The sequence below is a fragment of the Vulpes vulpes genome, chromosome 1 (assembly GCF_048418805.1).
Source record: "Vulpes vulpes isolate BD-2025 chromosome 1, VulVul3, whole genome shotgun sequence".
Lineage (NCBI taxonomy): Eukaryota > Metazoa > Chordata > Mammalia > Carnivora > Canidae > Vulpes > Vulpes vulpes.
Window position 1 is genome coordinate 28,927,263 of NC_132780.1, and position 12,208 is coordinate 28,939,470.

A 12,208-nucleotide genomic window follows, 5' to 3' on the forward strand; every position below is an offset into this window, starting at 1 on the left:
CATTACCTGCAATAACCAAATTATGAAAACAGCCCAAGTGTCAATTGACTGATGAATGAATAAAGAAGATGTAGTGTAGTCCACAATAGAAAGTATTCCAGTGTGTGTATATATATATATTCACACTGAAATATATATATATATATATTTACTCAGCCATAAAGAAGAATGAAATATTGCCATCTGCAATGACATGCATGGAGCTAGACAGTATTATGCTAAATGAAATAAATCAGTCACAGAAAGACAAGTACCATATGATTTCACTCATATGTGGAATTTAAGAAACAGAACAGATGAGCAAAAGGGGAAAAAAGAGAGAGACAATCCAAGAAAGAGACTCTTTTTTTTTTTTAATTGGAGTTCAATTTGCCAACACATAGCATAACACACAGTGCTCATCCCATCAAGTGCCTCCCTCAGTGCCCCTTACCCAGTTACCCTCACCCCCTGCCCACCTCCCTTTCCACCACCCCTTGTTCGTTTCCCAGAGTTAGGAGTCTCTCATGTTCTGTCTCCCTTTCTGATATTTCCCATTCATTTTTTCTCCTTTCCCCTTTATTCCCTTTCACTATTTTTTATATTCCCCAAATGAATGAAACCATATAATGTTTGTCCTTCTCCGATTGACTTATTTCACTCAGCATAATACCCTCCAGTTCCATCCACGTTGAAGCAAATGGCGAGTATTTGTCATTTCTAATGGCTGAGTAATATTCCATTGTATACATAAACCACATCTTCTTTATCCATTCATCTTTCGATGGACACCGAGGCTCCTTCCACAGTTTGGCTATTGTGGACATTGCTGCTATAAACATCGGGGTGCAGGTGTCCTGGCATTTCACTGCATCTGTATCTTTGGGGTAAATCCCCAGCAGTGCAATTGCTGGGTCGTAGGGCAGATCTATTTTTAACTCTTTGAGGAGCCTCCACACAGTTTTCCAGAGTGGCTGTACCAGTTCACATTCCCACCAAAAGGGCAAGAGGGTTCCCCTTTCTCTACATCCTTTCCAACATTTGCTGTTTCCTGCCTTGTTAATTTTCCCCATTCTCACTGGTGTGAGGTGGTATCTCATTGTGGTTTTGATTTGCATTTCCCTGATGACAAGTGATGCGGAGCATTTTCTCATGTGCTTGTTGGCCATGTCTATGTCTTCCTCTGTGAGATTTCTGTTCATGTCTTTTGCCCATTTCATGATTGGATTGTTTGTTTCTTTGCTGTTGAGTTTAATAAGTTCTTTATAGATCTTGGAAACTAGTCCTTTATCAGATACGTCATTTGAAAATATCTTCTCCCATTCTGTAGGTTGTCTTTTAGTTTTGTTGACTGTTTCTTTTGCTGTGCAAAAGCTTCTGATCTTGATGAAGTCCCAATAGTTCATTTTTGCTTTTGTTTCTTTTGCCTTCATGGATGTATCTTGCAAGAAGTTACTGTGGCCAAGTTCAAAAAGGGTGTTGCCTGTGTTCTCCTCTAGGACTTTGATGGAATCTTGTCTCACGTTTAGATCTTTCATCCAGTTTGAGTTTATCTTTGTGTATGGTATAAGAGAATGGTCCAGTTTCATTCTTCTGCATGTGGATGTCCAATTTTCCCAGCACCATTTATTGAAGAGACTGTCTTTTTTCCAGTGGATAGTCTTTCCTCGTTTGTTGATACTGTACATAGAAAACCCAAAGACTACACCCCAAGATTGCTAGAACTCATACAGCAATTTGGCAGCATGGCAGGATACAAAATCAATGCCCAGAAGTCAGTGGCATTTCTATACACTAACAATGAGACTGAAGAAAGAGAAATTAAGGAGTCAGTCCCATTTACAATTGCACCCAAAAGCATAAGATACCTAGGAATAAACCTAACCAAAGAGGTAAAGGATCTATACCCTAAAAACTACAGAACACTTCTGAAAGAAATTGAGGAAGACACAAAGAGATGGAAAAATATTCCATGCTCTTGGATTGGAAGAATTAAGATTGTGAAAATGTCAATGCTACCCAGGGCAATTTACACATTTAATGCAATCCCTATCAAAATACCATGGACTTTCTTCAGAGAGTTAGAACAAATTATTTTAAGATTTTTGTGGAATCAGAAAAGACCCCGAATAGCCAGGGGAATATTAAAAAAGAAAACCATAGCTGGGGGCATCACAATGCCAGATTTCAGGTTGTACTACAAATCTGTGGTCATCAAAACAGTGTGGTACTGGCACAAAAACAGACACATAGATCAATGGAACAGAATAGAAAATCCAGAAATGGACCCTCAACTTTATGGTCAAGAAACAGACTCTTAACCGTAGGGAACAAACCAATGGTTACTAGAAGGGAGGTAGGTGGAGGGATGGGGAAAGAGGTGATGGGGATGAAGGAGGGCACTTGTTGTGATGAACACTGGGTGATGTATGGAAGCACTGAATCCCTGTTATACACCTAAAACTAATATTGCACTGCATGTTAGCTAACTGGAACGTAAGTACAAACTTTTTTAAAAAATAAAGGTTTATTAATACTTCCATTAATATGTTTGGGGATTATTTATTACTTTACAATTTTTAACATATTTTGAGTGAACATTCTTAAGTTCATAGGTATTTTGGATAACTGTTGCTTCTTTGAAAATTGAAAGCTTTACTGTGAATTGACCTCTGTGTTATTTCCAATTTGGGACTATTATGAATAATGTTGCTAAAAAAAATTCTTGAACATTTCTTGGATAAATATATGTCTGCATTTATGTTGTGTATGTGCTTTCACATTTGTGCTCTGAGCCCTTTGCCTGGGAAATTAGACTTCCAAGGCCTACTGGTTAGGATTCCATGTAACTGTCACACCTTCAGCAAATTTCAAGGCCTTTACAGCTTTGCTAACAATTATTATTTGCGGGGGGCTGAGAAAAAGAAGTGGGGATTAAATGGTCTCAGACAGTCCCTTCCTCCTCCCCACTTTTCAAATTCCAGAGTCTCTTCCTAATGTGACTCATCTTAGAAAGGGCATCACTTCTAACTTACCTGCTCACCTCTCCTATTGTTCCACATCCATTATGAGAGTGAAATATTAGAAATTCACAGAGGAACTGATCTTCTCCAGAAAGAGAATGCACCAGGAGTCTTGATCCTTCAGAATTTTGCCAGATAATAAAGACAAGGGTCATGAAGCACATTTGAGAGTGGATTCTGTAGTAAGCATGTTACTTATTTCCTGTATTTTTTTAAAGATTTTTTAAAGTAATCTCTATTTTTAACGTGGTGCTCAAACCTACAACCCTGAGATCATGAGTAGCATGCTCTACCGACTAAGCCAGCCAAGCACCACTATTTCCTATATGTTATAATAGTTAGACATCCTGTGACCTGGAAAGACTGCCTATCGGAGGGCCAGCTAATTCCTAAAAGTAATACACAATTCCCCTGGGAATATCCCTTCAGAGAGGTCTGGAGCATTCAGGGTGGAGTGTGGACTTAGGCAGGAGTATACTTTTTATATGCAAACCAACCAATTCAAAGGCCACATACCTAAGTACATCCATTATCTAATTTTCACACATTAAGACAACATTTCCCCCCACCCTAAAATCACAGTAGGGTCAGGTAGTAGGCACTAGAGATCACCCCTATCACTCAGAGTCCAGTGAAACTGTTGAACTATCCTGTTCTAACCTTGCTCAGACTTGCCTACCCTGTCTTGACCATTCCTTCCAAGGAAAATGCAATAAGGGCCCTGAGTCATGCTCTCTCCTTGCTCTTTCGGCCTCTTGAATGACTGTGGTACTTATCAATGACAAACATGCCCAGCCACTTGGAAATCTAAGTAATAAACTTTCCTTTCAAAGGCAGTTGTCTCCAAGTCTGTCACCTTACTATAACTGATTAAAACAATTTTCAGGATGTTAGACTACAGAGGATAAAATATACCTGGATCAAGTCATATTTACTGATATGGCTGCACCAGCTGTGGATTCAGGAATTAATGTGTTAGCTTTGAGTCTGTGGGAGAAGCTCTGACAGTTTGCCCAACTGGTTTATTGATTCAAGGATTAAATGTTGGTCTACGGTACATAAGATTGAGATTCCAGAATGTCCAATGTATACTTAAAAGAATAGACTGGAAGTTCATGGTGATGTGAATGATGGAGTGAATATATTGCATGTATTGCCCTATACTCTTTAAACAGATCCCAAAGAGGCCTGGAGAACACTCTCTCAATCAACATGAAATGCATTGAAGAGGGAGACACCTGAAACCTTGAACAGCTCTATGATGACCATATTTTTAGGTTGAAAATGATGGCAACAGACATCTATTGAAATAGTTCCTTGAATTTCATTGAGAATTGAGCTCATTAGGAGTGGTGGAGCTCCAGTGGCAGCATTTAACTCTCAGTGGCAAGATGACTGCAATTAATGCAATAGGTGCAGCATGTCCAAAAGTGATGGGAACTAGAGTAGTGGTTCTCAAATGAGCTTTACATTAGTATTCCTTAAGGCAAACTTTGAGAGCCAAAAAGACTTGTAGGGATTTTTCTTGGTGGGTACTTGATTGTTAGGTCCACTTAAATGAATTAGAGACTGATTTTACCATGGCACTTCAAGTATATATTGTATACATATATTTTCAAGACAAATGTGGAGTAAAATAACAGAAGTCACCATAATAGATATTTATAGCTTCTTTCCCACTTTTCTGATACAATCCAGTTTAGACTAGAGGCTTCATCTCAAGGACAGCCTGGGTTTCTTAAAGTCTTCTATATCATAGACGCCCACACATAGAGAGAATCTTTCCCTTAGCATTCCATATGGTAAGGCACATACCAAGATGTCTGCATTTTTGTGGGAAGGGAAGGAGATATCTAAATATTTTCTGTTGTTCTTATATACTGCTTATGGAGTAATACAACTCTCTAGAGATCTAAAATGTGATCATGTTCCTTTTCTTCCAGTGGAGAATTTTGGCTAGAATCTGTTTCAGTATGGTCCCAGAAGTGAAAGGGATACATTTTTTGGTTACTTCCATAGGCCCAGAATATATAGTGGGATTAGATATACTCTATAACTCTATAATTGGCTGATCTCTGTGTCAATGGAGTAAGGGTTAATGAGGGAAGAGGGTCTAGGAAGAAGTTATTAGATAGCCACCAAAGCACTACAATATACCAGAGGGATAGCGGAGAGCGGTGCCACAAAAAATAAAAATAAATTTTAAAAATTCATAATTTGCTACAGTGGTAGTCTCTATACATCCCCATTTATTTCAACTCTTTGGCTGATAAAAAGCCAGATGATTTGGAAAGTAATTCAAGAACCATTAATTTAATTTGGTAGTAATGCTATTCATGGTTATGATTCCAGATGTGGTAACTTCAGACAATTTAGCATTTTACCTGCCACTCCTGAATAAGTGTTTACTCCTCTATTTTACCAATATGGAAAACCAGAAGCAGGCACCCAGGTGGTTCAGTGGTTGAGCATCTGCCTTCAGCTTGGGTTGTGATCCCCAGATCGAGTCCAGCATCAGGATCCCCAGAGGGAGCCTGCTTCTCCCTCTGCCTATGTCTTTGCCTCTCTCTCTGTGTGTGTCTCTCATGAATAAATAAATAAAATCTTTTTAAAAAAGAAAACCAGAAGCCTTTGCTTTTATAAGGGACAACTGAGTGTGATCACTGTTTTGAATGGGTCTATATCAACTCTTCTGCTTTATTTTAAAACAATCTGGAGGAACCTTGACCCTCTTGATATTTCAGAGAATATTACATTGGTCTATAAGAGATGACATTATGTTAATTAGAAAACTGGTGAACAGGAAATAGAAGCCCATTAGATTTCTAAGTAAAAAGTATTCATAACAATCAGTGGAAATTGGGATTTAAAAGTAAAAGAACTATTATAAAAATGAAGTCTCTAGAGGTTCAGTAGTCTGAGTATATTCAAATAGCTCCCCAAAAATGAGAAACAATTTGTTGCATTTTTGCAATCCACCACATAGATGATGCCAAAGGCTTGACGGGCATTGTTAAATTCTGGAGGCAAGTTACAACAATTTTGGATAAGCTACTTTGATCTATTTTTTGGATGACCCATAATTCTGTCATTCTTCAGGGGGGCTTGGAGCAACAGAAAGTTCTGCAGGTAGTCTAGAACATGATGCAAACTGTGTTGTCCTGTGAGCCTTATGACCCACTGGACTCAATAGCATTGTAAAGGTCTCTGTAGTCAGAGGTCAAGTGTGGAACCTCTAGTAATGCCCACAGAAGGAACACAGTCCAGACTCCTAGAGTTTTGGAATTAGGCATGCTTTCTGCTGCTGCTGAGTATTCTCCATTGAAACAAGCAGCTTCTTGGGACACCTGGGGGGCTCAGTGGTTGAGCATCTGCCTTCAGCTTAGGGCATGATCCTAGGGTCCCGGGATCAAGTCCCACATCAGGTCCCCCACAGGAAGCCTGCTTCTCCCTCTTTCTGTGTCTCTGCCTCTCTCTGTATGTCTCTTATGAATAAATAAAACCTTAAAAAAAAAAGAAACAAGTAGCTTCTACCTTGATACTGTGCCCTTGTACAAACTAAATTACTGATTATGAGATGGTGAGAGACTATGTGACCAAACTTGTCTGTCATTACCTGCTACAATCTGTGTGTGATGCTGGTACTCTGTTAAAATAAATGGTAAATACAAGACTGACCAAAATAGAACCAGAAGATGTAAGTACACTGCTTGAGTAAGTGGTTTACATTTGAATGGTAACTATTCCTACTCCTTAACTCCTTGTCTGTCAACTCTTCTTATGGTCCTGTGGGGAGCTTGCTATACTGGGTTAACAAAGGAGGGAAAAATCCATTTATAGATAAGTCTGCAAGGTATGGCAACATAGGCTATAAGTGAAAAGCTGCTTCCTTACAGCCACACACAGTCAGGGTCATCCTGAAAAGGTGGGGTGAAGGCAAATCTTCCCAGTGCACAGAGTTTGGGGAGGGATTTTGACTAACTATATTTGCTGAAGAAGGGATGCCTTAACTTTATATTAATGTTGATTTATGGCCAATGGCTCCTTACCTAAGGGTAAGAGAGGAATAAGAAGAAATAGGCTGGAAATTTGGTATAAAAAGGTCTAGAGTAAAGGTGTATGGATAGAACAAGCACAGAATGGAGAGATAGAAATGTGTATACTGGGGATAGGAGATTAGAAGATGGCTGAGAAGCAGATTTGCTTCACCTCTCCCTGTGCTGAGCCATTGGCTAGCCATTGCAGAGCTCTTCAACATAACATCTTTGCTCTGAATGGAGGGGCCTTTATTGCCAGACTCTGTTAATATTCTCCCCTTTCCTTCAGAGGGTGGTAATGTCTTGTCACCAGTTGGTGCTTCACTATCCCCTCTTGGTTTCCCTTAACCCTTTCTATGCTTTGTTAAGAGTGGTTTATTAAATTTTCTCAGTTGTCTGATGTAAGGATAACACTTATTTGTTGTTCAGATCCTGATTGATAGATTCCCATCACCAACCACAATCATAAATTCCATTGAAGTAGGGGTTTTTATTTATTTTATTCTCTCCTTGTTACTGTGGTATATAAAATGATGTGTGTCATACAGCACATTTCCAAAAAGTATGTTGGATGAATGTATATATTGACCACTTTCCATTAGTAATCTGTATGTTAGCTCTAATTTATATAGCTCCACCAGCCTTTTTGTGCTTAACTATTTTTTTTAAGATTTTATTTATTTATTCATGAAAGACAGAAAAAGAGAGAGAGAGAGAGAATGGCAGAGACATAGGCAGAGCGAGAAGCAGACTCCATGCAGGGAGCCCGACGTGAGACTCGATCCGGGGCTCCAAGATCACACCCTGGGCTGAAAGCAGGTACTAAACCGCTGAGCCACCCAGGGATTCCCCTATTTTTTTAGTTCATTAAAGAATGACAAATCATCATAAATATTGGAAAAAAGCAGGCAAATTTATCATTATTAGCATGAAATACAAGATAACTAATAGAAAATCTAGTGAAACAATAACAGAATTCTGCAAGAAATACTGTTAATGCATAAAAATAGGCAGCTTTCCTATATGTAAATAAGTATATTTGTTAGAAAATATTTGAGGGGATCCCTGGGTGGCTCAGCAGTTTGGCGCCTGCCTTTGGCCCAGGGCACAATCCTGGAGACCCGGGATCGAATCCCACGTCGGGCTCCCGGCAAGGAGCCTGCTTCTCCCTCTGTCTCTCTCTCTCTCTCTCTCTCTCTCTCTGCCTATCATGAATAAATAATAAATAAAATCTTTAAAAAAAAAGAAAATATTTGAAAAGTTCCATTTATAATCATATCAAAAATCAAACTGAAAATAGTAAACTTAGTTGAAATGTTTACATATGTAAACATCTGTATGAGCATCTATAAGAAAAACTATTAACTCATGATAAGAGATTTAAAGAGATAAAAAATTATATTGATGTTAGACTGGAAGATGTCATTGCAGTTATAAAAATATATCTAGCCAATTAACTCATAAACATAGTTTGATTCTAACTGAAATCTCAACGTAAGTTTCTTTAGAGGTTGGACCCTAAAAAATTATGTTAAAGTTTATTTAAATGAATAGCACATGAGAACAGTTAGGAAAATTTGGAAAAATTACTAGTCATGAGAAAGGACTAGCTTTACTTAATAATAAAAGTCATAATAAGGCACACCTGGGTGGCTCAGTTGATTAAGCGTCTGCCTTCAACTCAGGTCATGATCCCAGAGTCCTGGGATTGAGTCCCTCATCCAAGTCTCTGCCCAGCAAGGAACCTGCTTCTCCCTCTGCCCCCTGCTTGTGCTCTCTCACTCACTCTTGCTCTCTCTCTCTCTCTCTCTCTCTCTCAAATAAATAAATAAAAATCTTTAAAAATTAAAATAAAGGTCATAATAAAGCTACAATAATTCAAATAGTGTGATATATGGTAAAATGATACACCAAGGGAATAGACCATAAAATCCATAAAAAGATCTGTAAATGAGTTATAACAGATTTTAAATATATATATATATATATATACAAATGTAAAAAGTAATGTAGCTCACATTTATAGGGAAATATTGAGTTATTTTTTAAAAGAATTTATTTATTCATGAGACACACACAGAGAGAGAGGCAGAGACATAGGCAGAGGGAGAAGCAGGCTCCATGCAAGAAGCCTGACGTGGGACTCAATCCCAGGACTCTGGAATCACGCCCTGAGCCGAAGGCAGATGCTTAACTGCTGAGCCACCCAGGCATCCTGAAATATTGAGTTATTATGTCACACTTGGGATCATAATTAACTTGGGGAATAAATATGTATCTCTCAATCTTTACTTCAAAATAAATATATTCAAAGTTTAGGTATAGAATATATGAATTACATGAAAAGAAATTAAAGTTGGGACAGTCTTTCAAAACATGGCACAAGTCCCAAAGGTCAAAAAATAACACTGATATATCTAACTGTGTAAAACTTAATACCACTTCATGGCCAAAAACAAGGGTTTGGTGGGTCCTCTGGCTGCTGAGCATTAAGATGTGGGTGTTAAGACAGGCTGGAGGATGAATATTTTAGGAGATGGTGTTTTATATGTGTGTGTATGTGTACATGTGTACATATATAAACATATACATACATATATATGACATGTCCATAAAGAATTTTGAAATTTTCTTTCAAATGTTCATATTTTGATTCCCTGTAAGAGTGATTAGTAATTTCTGAGCTATAGATGCAGCTTTGCTTTTATTCCAGGTGCCTAATGCCAAGTTCTAAGGGGGTTAATTGAATATTCCACTCTTCTCCATTGCTTTGCAACACCATTTCTCCCACATGAAGTTCTCAAGTTCTCTTGTTCTATGTCTGTACATGTATCCTGCAAAGTCTTTTATTAAAGTTGCATGATTTGCATCTCCCTGAACATTTGCTTATGTCATTTTTTATGCATTAATTACTTCTGAAAAGTGTGCTTGCATTTCCCCTCCTTTTTTCTTTCCTTTGGTCAAAAGATGGTTAGTCTTTTATTGGATTTCTGTCCTCCATTTTCTAATAACATACATCTCACATCCTTAATCATAAGAGATATTTTTATGTCCTTTGACTTCTCTTGGCCACTTGAACTCCATAGGCACACAGGTGAAGAAGATCTCATTTAAAATTTTGTTTGCTACTTTGCACTACTTTCCGCACAGAAAATTAGAATACCGCAAAATAAGCACCCATTCTTCCATTTTAAAAGTTATTTGCCATATATGCTATTTTTTTAAAGTCAATTTACAAATGTATAATTTCAATCCTAAGTACTTATCTAGCCGTGCCTTTAAATAAATTACTATATTTCCTCTGTAATTCCCATATTAGTTTCATACCAAACAAGACTGTGTTCCTTAATATTCCTAATTCCCAGCCCATATTCGAATTTCCCAAATTGTCTCTATAGTCGGTGGTTGCTGCTGTTTTTTCAGTCGGGATCTGATCCAGGGGCAAGCACGGCATTGGATTGCAAGGGTCACATTGAATGTAGAATATCTGGCGGCTCTAAAAGAACGTGGGGAGAATGATGCTCACCCACAATATTTCCCAAAACTAATAAAGCCAAAAGGATCGCTCCGTCAGCTCAGGAGGCGAGCGGAGAGGACTATGGGAAATGTAGTCCAATCCCCAGGGATCACCGCGCGGCACTCTGGGAACGGGTCCTCCGGCCTTTCCTCTGCGCCTGTACCTGCCCAGCCCCGCCTCCCGCTCTCGCAGCTCCGTCCTCGCCCGGGGGAGGTCCCAGAACTTTCGGGGTTGGGCGCGCCAGACGCTGCGCACACCTGGGGCCAGAGCGCTGGGGGCGGGGCTCAGCGCGTGCGGGGCGCGGCAGGTGGGAGTTTCCGAGCCCGGGGCGCGCGCCGGGCCCCGCGGTCACCGTGGGCAGGTGGGGTGAGCCCGGTCAGGAGCGGGTGCTCGGTGCCCGCGGGGCTGCCTGCAGCTCGCCCCGTGAACCCCCCCCCCTCCGCTCCCCGCAGCGGGAGGGCGAAGCGCGTTCCTAACGTTGACGGGAGAGTCTGCGGGGGAGCCGCAAAGACCAGGTAAGTTCCAAGTCGGCCACCTGTAACCGGGGAGAGAGTCAGGTCGCCCTTCTGGAAATGAGGATGATGATGTCTGATTCCTGCCGCGTCTCCGAGTTAGCTAAGAGCTCACCTGGGCAGGCTTCAGGCTGGCGCGGGGTCCAAGTAGCAGCACAGGTATTGCTCCTGTGGGAAACCTAAGTCTCATATTGGTGGGATGTTAGAGAGTCTGAGAGGGCCAGCAGGGTGTCCACCGTCCCGTCCCTTTTACTTTGCCCTCCGGGTCCGCTAAGCAGGAGGTAAAATGATACTGGACAGTGGATAAAGGTGGAGCCAGAGGTTTGTTGTTTTCTGTGTTAAAATTAATGAAAGAGCAAGTGGTTGTCCTTTCGTATACTTGAATCTTTTGCTTTTTCTATTTTTTTTTTTTTAAGTTGAAAGAAAAAGTGTAGAAACCTGCAGGTATATATCCCCATAATCACTTCAGGGACTCCATGTGGACAGTTTTTGTTGGCTCTGCATGGTCATTCCACGTGTTTTCAAGGGTCCATATTCCCAATCCTGTAGGGAGCCTGTTGCCCGTCAGGGATGCTGAGATTTTGTGCAGGTGAATTTAGGAGCTGGGAGGTAGGGCACTTGATCTCGACTCCCTCCTTTTCTGTCCACCCCGCTGAACCTCGCAGTCTCCCAAGAGGTGCAGAAAATGAACACATCTTGGGTGAGTATTTTATTCATTTCTCATATTGTACTAGGATGGATTTAAGAGGTTTATAAAGAGTCCATACATTCAGAAAAGTAGAATTAAATTCAGATCAAGTTAAGCTTTACTTTTTTACACTGTTTTACACTGTTTACCATTAATTCTGACTTTTAACATTAGGATGCAAGTAGCCATCCTTTATTGGTATAAGTAGAGTACCTCCTATTACAGCTTGCTAAGATGTTGTTTTAGTTATCAGCATGCAACAGTTATGTTCTAGTTGGTCCAAATGTGAAACTAGAATTTCAGGGTCTCAGGTGGACTCAGATTTTATGCTGACATTGTATTCGAAATCCCATGAGTTAAGGAAACATGTACCCAATTTTTTGGTCTTTCTGCAAAAGTACGCAGAAGCGTACCCAGCTGTCATTTTTTTTTTTTAAATTTTGGACAAGTAA

The 12,208-nt window shown here is 39.9% G+C and overlaps 1 protein-coding gene across 1 annotated transcript in view; it reads left to right on the forward strand.

Moving 5' to 3' along the window:
- Positions 1-12,208, forward strand: part of LOC112922080 (spermatogenesis-associated protein 31E1-like) — a 199,919-nt gene that overhangs the window by 85,051 nt on the left and 102,660 nt on the right. Inside the window, exon 4 of the mRNA XM_072747688.1 lies at positions 10,438-11,071. Within this exon, the coding sequence (XP_072603789.1) occupies positions 10,438-11,071 (634 nt within the window). The remainder of the gene's footprint in view (positions 1-10,437; positions 11,072-12,208) is intronic.